Source organism: Antrostomus carolinensis, unplaced genomic scaffold (assembly GCF_000700745.2).
Source record: "Antrostomus carolinensis isolate BGI_N321 unplaced genomic scaffold, ASM70074v2 scaffold38355, whole genome shotgun sequence".
In the NCBI taxonomy this organism is placed as follows: Eukaryota; Metazoa; Chordata; class Aves; order Caprimulgiformes; family Caprimulgidae; genus Antrostomus; species Antrostomus carolinensis.
The window spans coordinates 1-18,589 of NW_010316390.1; the positions used below are offsets into that span (position 1 = coordinate 1).

At 34.9% G+C, this 18,589-nt stretch overlaps 1 protein-coding gene across 2 annotated transcripts in view; it reads right to left on the reverse strand.

The window, feature by feature from the left end:
- Positions 1-1,883: 1,883 nt before the first annotated feature.
- Positions 1,884-18,589, reverse strand: part of CHD1 (chromodomain helicase DNA binding protein 1) — a 36,859-nt gene continuing 20,153 nt past the window's right edge. The window contains exons 21-35 of one of the 2 annotated variants that reach the window (XM_010168264.1): positions 18,082-18,258; positions 17,714-17,874; positions 16,947-16,988; positions 16,134-16,264; positions 15,568-15,706; positions 14,703-14,853; positions 13,558-13,680; positions 13,012-13,149; positions 10,443-10,706; positions 9,887-10,027; positions 7,016-7,194; positions 5,063-5,159; positions 4,802-4,859; positions 3,668-3,878; positions 1,884-3,462 (exon numbers count right to left, since the gene is read on the reverse strand). In XM_010168264.1, coding sequence (XP_010166566.1) covers positions 3,099-3,462; positions 3,668-3,878; positions 4,802-4,859; positions 5,063-5,159; positions 7,016-7,194; positions 9,887-10,027; positions 10,443-10,706; positions 13,012-13,149; positions 13,558-13,680; positions 14,703-14,853; positions 15,568-15,706; positions 16,134-16,264; positions 16,947-16,988; positions 17,714-17,874; positions 18,082-18,258 — 2,376 coding nt within the window. In that variant the 3' untranslated portion in view covers positions 1,884-3,098. The remainder of the gene's footprint in view (positions 3,463-3,667; positions 3,879-4,801; positions 4,860-5,062; positions 5,160-7,015; positions 7,195-9,886; positions 10,028-10,442; positions 10,707-13,011; positions 13,150-13,557; positions 13,681-14,702; positions 14,854-15,567; positions 15,707-16,133; positions 16,265-16,946; positions 16,989-17,713; positions 17,875-18,081; positions 18,259-18,589) is intronic. The other variant, XM_029085034.1, reaches the window with a different exon arrangement.

Here is an 18,589-nt window from a genome sequence, read left to right on the forward strand (position 1 = left end):
GACTTCTCAAATATGATGGATAGCGGCTTTGCAGCTTCATCTGCCAGTTCCCTCAGGACTCGTGGATGCATCTCATCAGGTTCCATGGACTTGTGCACTTGCAGGTTCCTTAGGTGGTCCCAAACCTGATCTTCTCCTACAGTGAGTGGCTTTTCATTTTCCCAGACCCTTCCTTTGCTTTCTAGGGCTTGGGCAGTGTGGCACGAGCCCTTGCTGGTGAAGACTGAGGCAAAAAAGACATTGAGCACCTCAGCCTTCTCAATGTCCCGGGTGACCAGATCTCCTGTTGCCTTCTGGGGAGGGCCCACATTATCCCTGGTTTTCCTTTTCTCCCCAACATATCTATAGAAACTTTTTTTATTGCTCTTGATATCTCTGGCCAAGAGATGCGACTGGCGCGTGAATCCTTTACAAGTCCTGTTCTTAATAGTAGCAAAAGGCTCCCAGAAACCAGAGGCTGTTGGAGTGCCACTCAGACACCAGGGCATCTGATCAAGATCAAAATGGAGAAAATAGAGTGACTGTGAGCAGGTAAATGACAATGCCAACACAGCAGCTGATAAACTAATGGGCAAACCAGTCAGTGCATGCGCATCTCTGTCCTTAAAACTAATAGCAGCAATACATTTTTAATGTGCTTTTCTGATTGACCAACAATTCCTATTTTTAGGTAGTGCTGGGAATGGTAGACTAGAAATACATAACAGGATTAAGACAGAAATCTTAGACTTCCGTGCATGGTAGATGAAACACCTGAATCTTTGTCAACAGCCACACAAATTCTCTAGAAATCTTACCTCCCCAAACCTCTTACAGACAGGCAACATTAGTATGTGATGGGTGCTTCAGAACTGGACGCACTCATAGAAGACAAACGAACAAAAGAAGCATCAAATTGTGTGCATGGAAAGTGAACTATGAATGGCTTATTTGCAGAGGATACGGGATTCTCCTAAACAGCAAGATACACTATATCAGTCAACCTCGTAAGCAATGGTGGTTATCTCCACCATCAAACTTCACACCTAATTGAAACCAGAAGGGAAAAATATAAACTGTTGCAAATGTGATTTGTAAATCTGTAAATACGATTGAATAAAAATTAACACAGCCTAAGTAGACTAATTGCCAAAGGTCATAATCATCAAAGCTACCAAGTAAGAATTTTCTGTCTTGCTTATTTCAAAGAGACCTGAGATTCCTTTAACAAAAACATATATAGACTAACCATGCCGTGTTAGACATGCTCAGCCACAATGCCTTCATACAGCTACCCTGATGGTGGACAAGGCTCAGTGGAGCTGCTCTCTTTGTGCTCTATTGATGGATCTATGCATTATCCAAGCAGTAACAACTGGACAGTGGTTGGAGATGCTCCAACTTCTAGATTTTCATAATTGGAAGCGGAAGACATGGCACATATGCACAACCTTATCAGACAGCACGCCACTACCTAAAAACTGCTTCAGCAATAAAGCGCAAAAGCAGAACAACTCAAAACAGTCCAGATCTTGGGAAGATGAAGAGTTAAGAAATGAAGCAGCATTAACCAAGTCCTGGCCTACATTAAATAAGCTTAAAACTTAATGTGCAGCAACTATGCCTATACTGAGATCCTGACAGATACTCTATAGATAGATTTTGTTTCTATATGAATGCTTTCATAAAAACCTGTTTAATTAGAAAAAAATGCTCAGCACTGCAAGAGCAGATAAAAATTGGAGCAACAGACAGAGCTCCTAGCATGTGATGCCAGGCTAGATATCCTCCCTAATTATCACATTGTGTATTAAATTTTAGTACTTAATAGTTTAGTGGTTTTATGGGTAAATCTGAGAAAAGTAACGCTGTAGAGAAAAACACAGCAGAAAACTACATATCCATTTAGTTTAAATTTAATTTGTCAGATAGAAGTTACCTATATACAATCAGTGTGCATTGTAACAATTCTGTCAATAAAGTAATTCAAATCTTCTAAAATATTAACTGGCTGCATAGCACATTTGACATTATTGCCCATGTTGAAGAGGGAACACACATGGATTTACAATAAATTCTGGCTGATATGGATTCCGAAGTGTTCAGATATTTAACACTCCTTCTTTAAAAAGAAAAACTTTCCAGAGCACAGTTTAGCTGGATATTTCTTACCATTTCATTACAAACAATCACAACACTGATAGTTCAATAGGGAAGAAAAAAACACCACCCAAAAAAACCCCCAAAACATGTATCTAAAGTATCCAATAAAAAAGGAGCACTAAATGGAATAAAATGTTCCCTTTCCCAATTTTTTACATTCTAAACAGTGATTTCATCAAGATACGTTATTAGAACATGTAAGTACACTGATTTTGTTTCATACTTGTGACAAGAAGGCCTGAGTTGGTGGGGAAAGGAACAGTCAGAAAAAGCCTGAGAGGGGAAAAAAGCTCATTTAATGAATTTACAATAATTTACAGCCATTTGTTTTGTGTGTTTTGGGTTTTTTAATTATTATTTTTGTTTTTTTGTTTTGTAAAAAGGCATTATAACTGATCACAAACAGGAGAAATCCTGGCTATTTTACAGTTATAGGTACAGAATTTAAATATTCAAGCTTGTGATGAAAAGCGGCAAGGTGGTCGCAGTGTACAATGTAAACAAGTAGCTTTGGAAAGTGAATAAAGTCCTTGAGAGTTCTTTACTAAGAAACAAAAGAAAACAAACTCCTCATTCCTTCCTGAAATATAAGCACAGGTCAGTGTTTAAAAGGTCATTAACAAACATAGTTTAAAACGTGTTCAGCCTAAAACCACTTTGACATGAAGAGTTTTAAAGATCCAGTCTGAAAGGGGCAGTGTTGAGGTCCCTGTAAAAGTAAACATCTTCCATTTCTTAAAAAAAAGTGCCACAACATTTGCAGCACAGTGCAGCATAAACTTTAAATACAAAAATATTTTTCTTCTGTTGGGATAATAGACCTTGCATCCTGGAAAGAAGTAACAATACTGCTACTGATAGAATATCCAGTCCGTATCTTTCAAGTCATGTAAGGCAATTACTGTGTTAGTTCACTGCATATGGCTAAAAGAAGGTCCAGAAAATGTCAGTCTTTGTTATGTTTTCCGGCTACTCCACGTATGTTCGGGTGTACTTTTGTGATCTGATGAGTGTTCAAATGGAGATCTGTGTCCTAGGGGAGACCTTGAACCATATGGAGATCTCTGATCTAATGGTGACCTTGGGCCACTACCTGAAGCTCTGTGGTCCATTTGCCAGTCTGAATGGTACCTATAATCTCTAGAAGATTTATGATGGCTGTACTCTGAAGTGGAATGGTGATCTGAATGTATCCTGTGGTCTGAATGGGAACGGTGATCTGAATGAGCCCGGCTGTCTTTTAAACTTCCTTCCAGGTTTGACCTGTGGTCTCTGCTCCTGTAGTCATCTAACTTTCTATGTTTACTATCACTGTAGTATCTAAAAAATACAAATTACTTGTATTAGTGTTAAAGAATACACATTAAGAGCCACTATTAGGTCAGATCAATAGAACTGCATTAGAGAGATACCATCTTTGCAATTTTGCATTACCCAAAAAAGATGTTTTGGTGCTTCCTACAAGCATACTCCAAAACCAGGAAGGGAATTCTGAACAGATTTTAAAATTGCTGAAGAAACTCACCTGCCGTCTTGTTTGTAGTGATCCCAGTCTCTGTGATCTTTTCCATTGCTGAAGGCTGAATATGGCCTTTTCCTAGAGTCATTTTTCTTGTAAGCATCTCCCTGATGCCTGTCTTTATGATGATCGTGGTATTGTGAGAAATGTCTGTCAGAAGAATAACTGTCCCTGCTACTGTCATCATGGTTTGTATTCTCCTTCAGTCTTTCCACATCTGTTTAATAAAGCAGAGGTTAAAAGGAAGTCTCATAATGTCTCTTCTTCACTTAATTCAAACAGCACTTCTACCTGTCTGATGTAAAGCAGTATGAAAGTGACAATTTGTCAGAAACAAAATAGCTGGAAGACAACTAAACTAATGCGAGTGCACTGAAAGAAACCTGAGAAAAGGGAAAAAAGATAGAATGTAGATGTGTAGCACTCAGAAACTGAACTTTTAAATCTCTCCATTCAGTCTGTGAAGTTAAGTGTAGTCCAAGGGAGCAGTGAATAGAAGTGCTACTCTACTAAAATAGATCAATTTTAGACAGAATGGTAGCAATTTCCCCTCTAAGAAGGGATAGCCTTAGCATGAATAAGAGTTTTAAAGGTACACCTTGTTAATAGAAGTTTCAGTGGTATTCCTAAAATACAGTATGTTGATTTTAAGTCCATGAAAATACACTTCTAAGCGTTACATAACACAAGATAAAAGCAAAGACTACAAGAAAGCAGGTGTAAGCACATAGAAAAATCAGTGATACTGTGAACAATGAAAGACAGCTCATGCAACTAATTACAAATTATGACTTCAAGGAATAGCTTGCTTCCTTACACAGCAGTGACATTACAACAGCCACAAATAAGTATAGAATTTCCACCAAATATACAGGTTTTGAGTAGCTCTCTCTCCCTCCCCAAAATTAAACATAAAAAATATTTCCAGAATTTTTTTAAAGAATGGTCAAATAACTTGCTACTAAAACCACCAAGTACCAGCTTCAGTCTGCACTCAGCTGGATTTCTGTTGAACTTCCATTTTCTCATCAGCCTATCTGTGATACTTAGCAGTGTGGGAGACAGATCTAGGAGATGTGAAATAAAATAAAACATTGAAACTAAGATATCTAACATAAGAATATACTTAAGGTTTCTTACCTGGATTTCTAATTACATGTGTATTCACATTGCTGCTAATATTCTGGTCACTGTGTTGCTAAAAGAGACAAGTACAAAAACTCATTGCTACATCTGGAAGTTCATTTGAATTCATTAGATGAATATTCTAACAAGAGAGACTACTAAAAACACAGTCGCTATTTTTAAGTGTATTTATCTGTTCCTTAGAATCCTTTAATAAAAGTGATACAATACTTAAAATATATATTTGTTTATTTAGAAAGGGTCTAAAAACATTACCTGAGACTCTTGGCGTTTTTTGATTGCATGCTTATACAGTTTGTGCAGCTTTCTGGCATCAAATTCTGTAAACTTAGAGACGAAAATCCACAAATTTCTGAGGAAGAGGAAAACAGAAGTTATATTTCTTCTATGCATTTTGGTTTTGTTCTATTATGCAACAGAACATGGATTTAATTGAAGTTATTTGAACAATACTTCAGTAAACCAGAAACACTATAAAACTTGCACAGTATTGGGTAGGTGTGCAGCAAACATTACCTAGCTGTATTTCAAACACCTAAAAGATTCATTCCTTTAACAATTCCTATTACAATTTGTAATATTTATCATAAGTACTTCAGAGTGCAAAGTGCATAGAAAGTGGTAATAATAACAACTGTATTAATAGAATGATTTGTGAAACTACTTAACTGTATCTATCAGTTTATGCAGGTCTTCTGAAAGTCTGAATTTTGAGTATTTACCACTCAGTAAAAAAAAAAAAAATAAAATTAAGTAAGTAAAGTATTAAGGTAAGTAAAAAAACCTTGAAATCTCTTGCAGTGCAAGACATCTGACTTGCAAGTATTATATCATGACAGTATCAGTAAGATAATTTTTCCACAGAATTCCAAAGCCTCATCAAAATTTTTGAAACCAAATGAGAGCTGTGAAAGAGCATGGAAGTGACACAACAATAAATTTGAGCCTAATCTGTGCTCAAAGCAACAAAAGAAGAACAAATCAAATCTTTTGCTGTCAAGATACCAAAACCCTAAAGAAAACATTTGCTTCTATGATCATAGGTAACAGATCTAAAGTCTACCATTCTTTTAGTCAAATTTACAGGTGGAATGTTTAAAAGAGACTACAGAATACTAGTGTTCAGAAGTATCTGAAGCGTGCAGGCTCGGAAAGCAAGTGTCTGCTCTTTCACTGTGATTATTTAAACATTGTAATTTTGCTCTAGGGGTTTGCAAAAGTAGGTAACCAGTCAATGGTGTGCCTAACGACACCTGTATAATTTTATATAAGCTAAGGAGCTTAACTACACTTCTTATCAAACTCATATTTTAATAATCTTCATATAATATTGTAGCATTATTATAACAGCTCTATTATGAGCTTCCAGTTCAAGAAAGATAACATTTACCAAAATGTAAGACACAGATCTTTTTGTATCTCAGATCACCTTAATATTCTGAAGTAAAGCAAGTAAAAACAGTGGAAGCATTCTACACTAGTCTACGTCTTCAAGAAAATGAAACAGCTAACAGACTTTCGTACATGGAAGTGCAGGAAGTATTTTAAACCATAAAAAGGTTAAAGTGCACATTCTGACAAAGGTAACTCAAATTGCATTAGGAACTTAACAATGAAATATAAGTAGTTTATAAACCAACAATTTTCTTAATTTTTTTAAATTGTCACCTTATAAATATGCAAACTCATCTTTCATTTTTAAATACATCTGAGTACATTACAATAAATATTTTTATCAAGTAATTGTGAATATACAATAAGTAAATTAATTTTAGAGTGTATTTTTAAACTCAAAATCATACAAAGTTCAACACAAATTTAGCATTGCCTATTTTTAGCATGAATTTAAAAAATAAAAAAAACCCAATCAAACAAAACAACTCAAAGTTGAAAAACCAGATCCTTAAAGGTAAGAATGCTTTTCCACTAAATACAGTCTAAGTAACAAGTCAGCTAGTGTTTGCTTTTGGTTTTAAGAAGTGAGATGACTCCATCTACTGGACAAAATGCATTGCTAAGCAGTATGAAAAAGTCAATCCTTTAAAAGTCATACTATCTGTAACAATCTTTTTATAAATTCCTATTTAAAACAGCAAAAAAAAAAAAGAAAGAAAGAATAAAAAATGGGAGAAAATTAAAAACTATTCTGCTTAATAGAAGCAATTACAGATTTTCCTTTTGCAAGAGAAGACAAGGACAATAACTTACTTTCTCCACTGTTTAATTTGTTCAGGATTTGTGTACTCCTTTAAACATTCAGTAATGTGATCCCCAATTTTGATTAGACACTGTCTAGTATGTTCCAACTGCTCTCTTTCAGAAAGGCCTTTCTCTGGTCGATCTAGCTGCTTCAATGCTGCTTTGACAGGCCTCATTCTTTCCTTGCACTGTAAAATGGAAATAAATGAAATGTATTCATTCAAAGGAAAAAAAGAAAGAATTCTAAAAAGTGACCCACCTTCTACTGAGATATATATACAGGCAAAACAATACAGTATTGTTACAAGCCAAATGGAACACAAGACTTGCTCACAGCTCTTAAAAACGTTTTACAGTCTTCCTTTGGAAAAAAGTTGTGTTTTAAACTGCTCTACAAAAGCATTAGGTTGTATAAAGTATAGATATCAAGGAATGAAAAAAGCATTAACTTAATAGAAGGTATTTTCTGAGGCAAAGGACTCATTACAACTGGGTTTTATAATCATAGTAAGAACTTTCAGGACAAGCCTACAGGAGAAGACTTACACTTGTTAGCACCTCAAAAGCTACACAAACTCAGTATCAAAATTAAATAAATTTTGAACAGATACTTTCTGCATCAATTAAACCCAGCATTCAACTGAGGATCAACATTGAGGAACTGAGCAGTTTTTAAACCTCAGTCCTATGTAGACACTAGCAGAACTTGTGCTATCTGGAATTAAGCTAGTTTGGGTATGCCTAGATGGGTAACAACAGTGATGGCAACACAGATGTATGTCATATGTACGTTCTTGAATTTTCACACTTTGAACCAAATGCTTTAATAATAAATCCAGATAAAACCAGTTAGCATAATTTAAATTACAGACACTTGCTTAGGATACCACCCAACTACAACAGCAGGGTAAACAGATGAAATGCATATTCTCCTTGTCACAAAGAGCTAAATTAGTTAAGCCTGAACAACCCACAGTAGCAACTTCCATTTGAAAGTGTAGTTAAATGTGCTAATTAGACTGCATCTGACCATGGCATAATGACAAACATACATTCCAGAACAAAAAGCCTGGACAAAAAAAAAAGTTCTACACACACACCCAACCTAGAATTACTCCCAGTTAGAACAAAAGGAAGTCTTGTAGATTAAAAATAATAATAATTTAAAAAACAAACAAATGTTTGTAATGGAATGAAATGCAGTATCACCACTACCATGTAAGCATCTAGGGAGAACTCAGAAAAATCAGGGAAGCTGTTCCATTGCCAGCTCATGCCTCTACGTATTGCAGCTGCATTACGTATTGCACAAGCTACAGCTTAAAGCAGCCTTTAAAAGACACCTTACAGAGTGCATTGCTTAAGTATAGAAGTGATCAAACAAATATAACTGTACGTGGAAGTCAAGTGATTTTTCTGTCAGCCACTGTGCTGGTTTTGGCTGGGATAGAGTTAATTTTCTTCACAGTACCTAGTATTTGGGCTATGTTTTAGATTTGTCCTGGAAACAATGTTGATAATACAGGGATGTTTTAGTTGTAGCTGAGCAGTGCTTACAGGGAGCCTTTTCTGCTCCTCACACCACCCCATCAGTGACTAGGCTAGGGGTGCGCAAGAAGCTGGAAGAGGACACAGCTGGCAACCTGAACCCAACTGATCAAAGGCATACTCGACACCATAAGGCATCATGCTCAGCATATAAAGCTGGGGGATGAAAGAGGAAAGGGGGGACATTCAGAGTAACGGCATTTGGCTTTCCAAGTAACCGCTACGGGTGATGGAGCTCTGCTTTCCTGAAGATGGCTGAGCACCTGCTTGCCAGTGGAAGTAGTAAACTAATTCCTTGTTTTGCTCTGCTTCTGTGCATGGCTGTTTCTTTACCTATTGAACTGTTTATCTCAACCCACGAGTTCTCACTTTCACTCATCTGATTCTCTCCTCACTCCTACTGGTGCAGGGAGTGAGCAGCTGCGTGGTACTTAGTTGCCAGCTGGGGTTAAACCACGACATTCATACAAACATATCCACCTAAATCACTCAAGGCTCATCCTGGAGATCACGGGTGAGTTACGTGGAATGTTTAGAATAAAAGCAAACATAGACCAGTCACTGCTATACTCAAAAGAATCTTACTTACTTACAGCCAGCACCCACAACAGCCCAAATAAACCTGGCTGGCAGAAACAACAACTCTTGAAATCTGAATGACGAAACTCTCACAGGACAGTAGCTGCCCAAAGTAACTCATTGACACCTGTCCAAGGCCCCAGCTGACCTCTAAAACTTTAGATAAATTGTGTGTACATACCTTTTTTCTTCTAATATTGATTCTGTTCTTAGTCAGAAGTAGTGATTAAACAAAATTCTTTTGGTGTCATATTACTCCAGCAAGGTATTTCTAAGGGCTTTAGCATTTGTTCCTTCCTGTATCTACTAATTTAAGTCTGCAATACTTCAGGAGGGAAGTGCTGAAACTTAATTTCTCTTGTTATCTTACAAAGAAGAAAGGCATACACCGTAAGGCAAAGCCAGAGACTCCAGTGATTGCATTAATGGTCACATCTGCTCTTTAAGAAGCAGGAAATACAAGTTATTCCTGAGGATGTAGCTTGTAGATCTATATTCTAAATCTATTCAGTACACAGACCACTGAATAAGTTTTCCTACTATCCTGCACACACACAGTAAACAACAAAATAAAACTCCCGGAATTAAGAAAAAAATTACTTTAGTACAGTGTCAGTAACATTCACTGATCTGAGACTTTACTAACAAAAGATCACCTGTGTTACTGTGCCAAATAACATAATCAAGAACATCAGAAACTGTCTTCATTTAGACTATCAAGTATAAACACTAATTTAGCAAAAAGGGACTTACCACACTAAAAGTTTTCTGATCCAGTTCTTCAGATTCTTCTGATATAGGAACTGGCTCACTAGTCGCAGTAATATGAACTGGAGTATCCAATAATGGATTTTTTTTATTTTTTTCTTTATTTTCAGATTTGATTTCATTTACCTAAGAAAAAGATAAAAAAAAATATTTAAGTAAACTTTATTTTGCCTCTGGAATTATTCTATAATAATGTATGACGAACCCCGTACCTTCTGCATTGTCTTTAATAATAAGAATAAAAAATATGCTGACATTCAATGACAGTACAATTTACTTTCTCTGTGGGATCAAAAAGGAAAATGGAAAAGGAATAAAAGAATCTCTTGCACACACTTGTACTGTCAGTCCAACTAAGATACATATAATGGAAGACATAATTTCCCATTTCATATGCCTGTCTTATGGTTTCAGGTAATAAAAATGAAACTTCAAATGATCTAAAAGACTTCAATTAAATGACAACCAATCATATCCAAAATCATTCACAAAAACCTAGTGGCCTTTTCTAGTGCTATATAAGATAAGTAAACCTAGTTACCTTCTCTTCCTTTACTTCTTTTTCTTTCTGTGTGGATTCTTTTACTTTGCTTTCTCTCTTTTCTTTAATATCTTTTTCTTTTAATTCTTTCTTATCCTCTTTTTGTTTTTTCTCCCTTTTCAAATCCCTCTTATTTTCCTTTTCTTTTGTCTCTCTCTTTTCTTCAGCTTCCTTCTTTACACCAATATCTGGCTCAGCCTTTTCTTCATTTTCTTTTTCTGCTTTTATTTTTTTATGTGGATATTTCACTGAAACAATCTCATCCTGCAATATGCAAGCATATATGTCACATCAAACTGAGTTCCTATCTATACAAGTTTTGTAATCATCAGATTAAAACATACATTTTATCTGTGCATTTTTTTTTTTAACATAGATTTACCACCTACCGAACAGAATTGAATGCAATTGTAATGAAAGACAAGAACTACTCACTTTCTTGATGTGACAAAGCAAGTAATGATTTTGCAGCAGCAGTGGGGGTGATAAATTATGTCCATTTAACTTAGAATTAACTTGGAATTCTGTCCCTCTAAGAAGTAGTTAGGCTCTGAAGAGCCACAAACTGTACGGAAGTAGGTGTCACAAAACTGAGCTGATTAGTCAGGATGCTCAAGAGATGGGGATGTTAGAAGACCTCTGTTGTAGTTAGCTTTGTCCCAGTAACTTTTTACCAATCCCATATTAAACATTCACAGGAGAAGGTAACAGTGTGCCAACTTTCTCTTTTCCAGAGGTATTCTTTTTACTACACTTAAAAAAGGTCTTAGGTACAGATTATCTGATAGGGGCCCTTTAATTATTTGAAGATTAACAAAATACCATTCCACTGGTCTTTATAATATTCACTTATAAGGTTTGAGATGGAAACTCAAATCCTTTCAGACAGAGAAAAATACTGTAAGTAACAGAAGTATTATGTACATGTGCAAGAATCTTTAGAATCTTTGAATTGATTTGAAGTACACCCTGGAAAGGCATATACAGAATCCATTGCAGAAAAACAGATGAAATAATGCCTAACACAAATCCGAACAAATTACTTAGATGAGGTATCAAGTAATTAGCCCAACTAGGACTTCAGTATTTAAGTATAATGGAAACTTCCCAGCAAAAATCCTTGCCTTACGTTCTAGCAGTTGAACAGATAAGTTTTAAATATTGCACACAGTAAGGCAGCTAAGTAGCTAAAGCCAACCATTTAGGTGGTAAAGTCAATTTTTTTTATACAGTCCAGTTTTCAGAAGTGCAACTGTTAGTCTGTGTCCAAAAGTATTAAGTGTTGAATATCTGTTATTATATATACAAAAAACGGGAGAGCATTCTAGTCACTTTCCCACAACATAACAAGTCAATCAACAGACTGGCAGTATCTTCTGTTTTGAGTGAAGATGAAGTCTAACAATCATTTTTTAAATAGTCTGAACACTTAATTTGCTTAGTTATAGGATTCAGTTGTCCATGTTAATTTACTGGGAACTGTGAAAACACTTACAGTTTAGTCTTACATTCTAGACAAATTATTGTATCTATAAACATAAGCCAGTCTACATGCAAAGTTTAATATTTTTTCTGGCTTTACATTTTATTCCTCATATATACAATATAAATACATACAGGAATACCTTAGTTAAAAATGGCTATTTTTTATAGACCTATCATCGTACATCTAAGGCTGACTTAGTTTTAACTATGTATTTGTATCAGTACTTTTTCTTCTAGAGTGAGTTGACAATTACAATGATTTGTAATAGTTAAAAATAGTTACATAAGACACTTCAATTTAGTTTATTTTAAACCAAATAGTAAGTATTTTAATGATAAATATGGATTTGCACTGATTTATTTCAGCTACTTTCAAAGTAATAAAATTAGTTGTGATATGACCCAAAACATTACCTAATTTTTATCTCTAGTGGTTTCTGCTGTGTGACTAATGTTAGAAATAAAAAGGCCCAACAAAATCAGAGGAAGGAACACACCAGAGGTAATAGAACACAACAAAGTTAACTAGCGGGTTAAATAGTCTTTTTGGACTATTAAGCCAAAATATCTAACTAAAAGCCATGCCATATTCAGAAGCCTTCACATGCAAGTCTTGAAATACCATTTATTCATGGAGCTCATTCTAATTGAGCTTGATGGCTCTTTTCCCCTGAGTCAAAATGAAAAAACTTTATGTGAAGAATCACTACTAGTAGTAACAAAGCATCAGCCAGAAGCATTAGTTTTATAATTGTGAGTTATATTAGGTTTGTATTTCTAGCAGACACAATGCCAAACTCTAAAGAATGCTGAAACTGAGCAATGCCACTTTTAATTAGACCACAACATTTTTTTTTTACACTATAATTTGGAAAACTACTCGGAATTCCTCAGTTGCTGTCTTATCATTAAAATAGGTACAGTCTTCCATATGCTTGTACTGATGCAACATTAACTATAGAGGCCTCAGGAAAAGGATGACATTCAGGTGTTTCAATTTTATTAAGTCAAACAGAAGATAAAATAGAAATCAGTATTAGTATGAAGAACTGAATAGCCATCTTTACCATGTAAAGATATTTACCTTGTTATCCTCATCACCATCTTCATCAGATTTTTCAGAGGCTTGTGGTGAAGAATCACTTTTTATTTCTTCTTTTATTTTTGCAGCCTTTATCACCTTATTCTTCTTAGTTCTTGTTTTCCTCCTCTTTGAATTGCCCTGAATGCAAATTGGTCTCTTTTAATAAGTCAACTGACAGCATCTTTACACTACAGTTACGTTTTTTGTTTGATTGTTTTGGGGTTTTTTGTTGGTTTGGGTTTTTTGGCCTTTTTTTTTTTTTTTTTTTTTTTTACAACTTATTACCACTAACAATCACCACCTTTCTCAGGACTGGAGACACAGCATATTGCAACAGTAGGGAATACATACAAGTAATAAGAGAATAATACAAAGTAAAACTAGCAATTAATTTCTTGAGTTACTCTTATGTAATATTGTGATAGATTAGCAATATAGAGTAATACTGCACAAAGAAAAAGAGCAGAAGTAAAAATTAAAAGGATCAGGTGACACACTCATAAGTGTATTGTTTTATCTCATTAATGAATGCCAAATTTTACTTACTGCACCAGCAAGCCTTTGTGCTTCCTTCCTTGCAAGGTCTTTATTCAGTAATTTAATGAGGTAGTCTGCACGGGTCTGTAACTGCTTTGCCTGGGGTTTCTTATCTGGATCATCAGGCAAAATCTAAGGAGAACAATGCTAGTATCACTGGTCTAAGTACATATTATAAATTTGGAAGATGCTAGCCTGCAGCACATAGAACAGAAAAAGCAATGTAGAAGAAGATGGAAAACAATCCACTTCCACTATACCTAGCAAATACAGCAGCACACTTGAAGCAATGAAAGATTCCTTAAATGTTTTCATTTCTCTCCAATCATGCAGCCAATGCAGAGTCTTGGATATGGACTCACAGTTTAAAACAAACTCAAGAGACCAGCCTCAGATTTCTGTGCCTACTCTGATAGTTTATCTAAGAAACTGAGCTCCTGTACCAGTCATTCACAGAACTAGCTCTGCCTCATTTATCTACTAAATGCAGAATTCACTATAGAATACTGCAGATGCAGAAAAAAAAAAAAAAAAAAATAAATGGGTCGTTTCAAAAAACAGACAAATTAATGGAAGGCAGGAGCAGGAATCATTATTAAATTAATTCGGAACATCTGTGGCTCCTCAAATCCCAAAACTATAGTTGGCACTACCACAAAGTTTACTTCATCCCAGTCTTACCCTCAATACCTATTGTTCACTATTGCTAAGGAGCTATTACACTAATTCTAGTACAGCTATTCTCTCCTGAGCGAAAGACAGCTTCAAATGAAGAACCTGGAGATTGAGTGGGGAGGGGGAAATCAAATCAAATCTCTAGAAAAACCTCCCTTCAAAAAGTTCAAGAACACAAAATGGACAAAACCAGAACATCTAAAATAGAGAAGGAAAATACTGAAAACAAAAATTCAAATGACAGAAGTGCCATACATGGAAATATGGCAACATAATTGACTGCAAGAAGGTATACTTCAACTGAATACACAAGACCTTAAAATTTTATAATATACCACAAGAAGGATACTAGGAAGTAAAACTGATATACAAAGTTTCTGCATTTTCAGTTATCATAAAATAAGCTCTTTCAGTAACTGTTCTTAGTAGCATTATTACCTAAACAAAGAGTCCTTGATGAAATGTTGTAGATGACATACCTTCTGTGTCAAACTAAGATCAGGATCCATTTTTATCATTTCCCAGCTGCCATAACCATATTCATAGATGCCTATTAACAGATTGGAATCATCTTCCTTACCCCAATCTATATCAAAATGAGCAGCTTTGGTGTGGCATGGGATGACATATCTAAGCAGAAATAAATTAGAAAGACAAATAAGTGATATTTACTTCTAAAGCTTAGCAAGGGGGAAGGGAACAAACTGAAGGTGATATAACTAGACTTATTTTCTCTGCTGATGCTGGTGTATTTAGGAAATTAATCCACATCTTCATTGTTCTTTACATTTCTATAAAATACTTACTGAAATCAGCACTGAAATGTGTTTTAAAGCTGATGAAGACTAAAATATTAATAACAACAGACATCTGTCTGTGGCCATGAGCTGTGTCACAGAGTTGACTAACCATGAATAAAAATCATCATCCACCATACTAAGTGGCAGTTTAGGGTTTGTGATACACAAGGTGACCAGGGAAAAAGCTCAGTGGGTACAAAAAACTACTGCTGCACTTTGACAGATACTACTTTCCCCTCAAGAAAAGACGACACATACAGCAGTTCCTCAGCAAGCCTGAATACTAGTCCTGGTTATTAGTAACTGAACACAGACACCAGTGAATATAACTGAGAAGCCAAAACTGGCACTGGCTTCTATGACATTGAAAGAAAGAAGAATAGATGTGGAGCAGGTTACTGCTGCTAGTCCTCACAGGAAATAGAGGGGCAATGCTGTCACAGCTGTGCTTTGAGTAAAAGTTGTCTGAAAAAGCTAAGAAAAATTGAAAAAAATTCTACATTAATACTTCTCTTAAAACAAACAAACAAAATCAATACAATACCTTTTTCTTTCCTCTGGATCTGAAGGAATGGATTTGTGCAATGGTGCCAACTCTTCTTCATGAGAGATTACTAGCTTTGCATTCACTTGCACTCCTGAGATTCGGAATGTTGGGCCTTTAACTTTCCCAAGTCTACCTCCTTAAAATAAGTTACAACACTATTAAAATATTTACCTTCATGAATATTATACAGAAAATTGTAAAGAAAACAAGCAAGACTGAAGCTATAGCAGCAAACTTTCAGTTATACCAAATGGCCTTTTCTTAACCAAATGCTTGAATTAAGCTCCAGAATTAAAAGGTCTTCCAGATAATAAGAGATTACTTTTAGATTTCACAGTAAAGCAAAAACATACTGCATTCTCCAATGACAATTCACACACAGAAGGGGAATAAAAAGCGGTCGTCTTACTATAACCCTTTTTAAAAGTCACCCAGCATGCCAACATTTTTGTTTATACTTTCTCCCAAAATTGTTTTCTGTTTTTCCTGTTATCAGTGCAGGAATAATTCAGTCTTCTTGACATTTTTTATTGCCCACCCCAAGCCCTCTGTACACACTGTACCTGCTCTTTCTTGTCCAGATGAAGTGTCTTTTAAAGCTTTAATGCATCCATTATGTACAAGCTCTCCCAAACGTCTAAGATCTGTCTCTGATTTATCAACTAGTTCAGCATCTCTAGCTACAGCATCTAACCTGTAATAAAACAAATACACATTTTTATAGCTCTGAAACTTTAGTACTAGAGAAATGATCATGTAATCATCAGTCACCTGCACTTGCTATACTGCATACAATTTTGATCCACGGGGGGGAAAAAAAGTTATACAGGTATCAGAGGACAACACAAGAAGAACTGTAAAGGACACTAACCCTACAGTTTGCAGTTAAATTACTGTACATCTCTTCAAAAAAAAGAAAAGTATCATTATACATAATACGTTCATATGGACTATAAATACTTCTAAGAAAGTAAGGATGTGAAGTTTCTTTTTAAATATGGAATAATAAAGCTTAAAAATAAGAACTGACAATAATGAAAAAGCAAAACTAACTTTAACAGTCAAATAAACTGATAGGCTATCAAACAAGACAACTGAATGATTACCACCAATGAAGATTAAACAAGACAGCAGGTAAAGTATAAAGAAAGACAGTAAGCAGTCCTGCAAATGGAAAGGTTTGCTGTGTGGCTGTTTGCACACATATCATACATGAAGAAAGGGAAGATACTAAGTTAACTTAAGTCATGTTACAGCCAGTGCAAAAGACTCGACACTGCATTTTCTTTTCAGCCTAAGGTTTCTTGGTATACTGCTGTAATTTTACAAAAACAAGGTTCAAAGTTGCTACACAAATAATAATCAAAATAGTTTACCTTTCAAGAGGGCCACCAAATTTCTTGTAACTCTTGATAAACCTAGTAACAGAAAAGAATTTCACAATTTAAATGTATGCTTAACTACACTGGTTTTGAAATCATATTAATACAATTATTAATTTGGTATAATGCTATATCAAAAATGGAAAAAAAACAAACAAACAACCCCAAAAGGTGAAACAAAACAACTCCTCCTCCTTCTACCAAAAAAATATTTTAGCACCAAATATTGAAGGGAGCTGCTATACAAGATTCAAATAGGATTTTTTTCCTTTTTGTAGTTTAAAAAAAAGTTTGATATAACATTAATTCAATTACAGTTTTAAGAAGTTTAAGAAGAAAACAAAATCCACTCTAATTTTTGTAGTTTTCACCAAAAAGATGTAAATATTCTTCCAGCACTGCATTTTTTCAGTAAAATGATGGGAAGCAGGTTATTTTGCCTCTTATGTTAAAGGAAAAGCTCACCCTCTGTAACAACTACTTTTTTAAGTCACTGTCTTCATGATTTGCAGGAATTAGGACATTTAAAACAATTTAGAACATTTAGCTTAATTTTATCCCTCATTAAAATTGGTTCAAATTGTTGCCATGGTAGTTCACTATGTCAGTACCACAAAGTACACAATGTAAAACATCAGATTTGTAGAATAAGAAAATTCCAAATAAATTCAGGAAAAATAAACTGCTTTCTGTACTTTAAAGCGCTGTAACAATAATAAATTTGTCTTGTCCCTCTGAACATGCATGTCCCCATATCTTACCGCCTGATCTCTGCATCACTAAATCCTTTAATATTTTCTCGAGGAATAGTTCGTGGTCTTCCACGCTTTTTTGGCCGTTTTCTTTCTGAGATGGAGTCACTATCAGATCCAGAGTATCTTCTGTTCCTACTGCGTCTCCCTTCACTTCCATTAAAGCTGATCTGGAATTTCAAAATAAGTAGTTCAAAGCTACATGATTAACAAATGTTAAGTAAAGTTTTAACTAGCCTGTCAAGAATACATGTTCAGAAAAAAAAAAAAAAAAAAATCCCAACAAAACAAAAAAGACCTAAAACTTAACAATACCCAGCAAACAAACTAAACCAATAGCAACACAAAAGTAAAAGTCAGTCAGAACCAAGTGAAACCTGTTTTGCACAGTTTCTCATCCTTGGGAGCATGTATATTTCTTCCAGTTCTTTTTGTCTTTCCTCTTCTTCTATTCTTCTACGCTGGACTTCTGGAATGATTTCTTCCCAGTTCCTTGAATTTCTCTCTGGTTCCAACTCAATATCATCTTCATCCATATTGGAAAAGTTGGCCACCTTGTGTATCAGAATATAAGTATTTTCATCAAATCAATACATTACTTTATTTGAAAGAGACTGAACAGCTAATATTTTAGGAAAACAAAGTTCTAGATGGCATTTATATATATTTTATGTATTTCTTACATGCTATTGTTTCATAATATATAAAGTTTATACACACAAAATACTTATGAAAACATCTCTAACACAAGTATTTTTATTCATTTGTGAAACAGACACAGACTCCATGCAACATGGGCTAAGATGAAAAAACATGAGAATCTTTTTCTTCTTTTAAAAGTTGACTAATACAGATGTATAATGAAACACCTCCCCAATAGTTGTA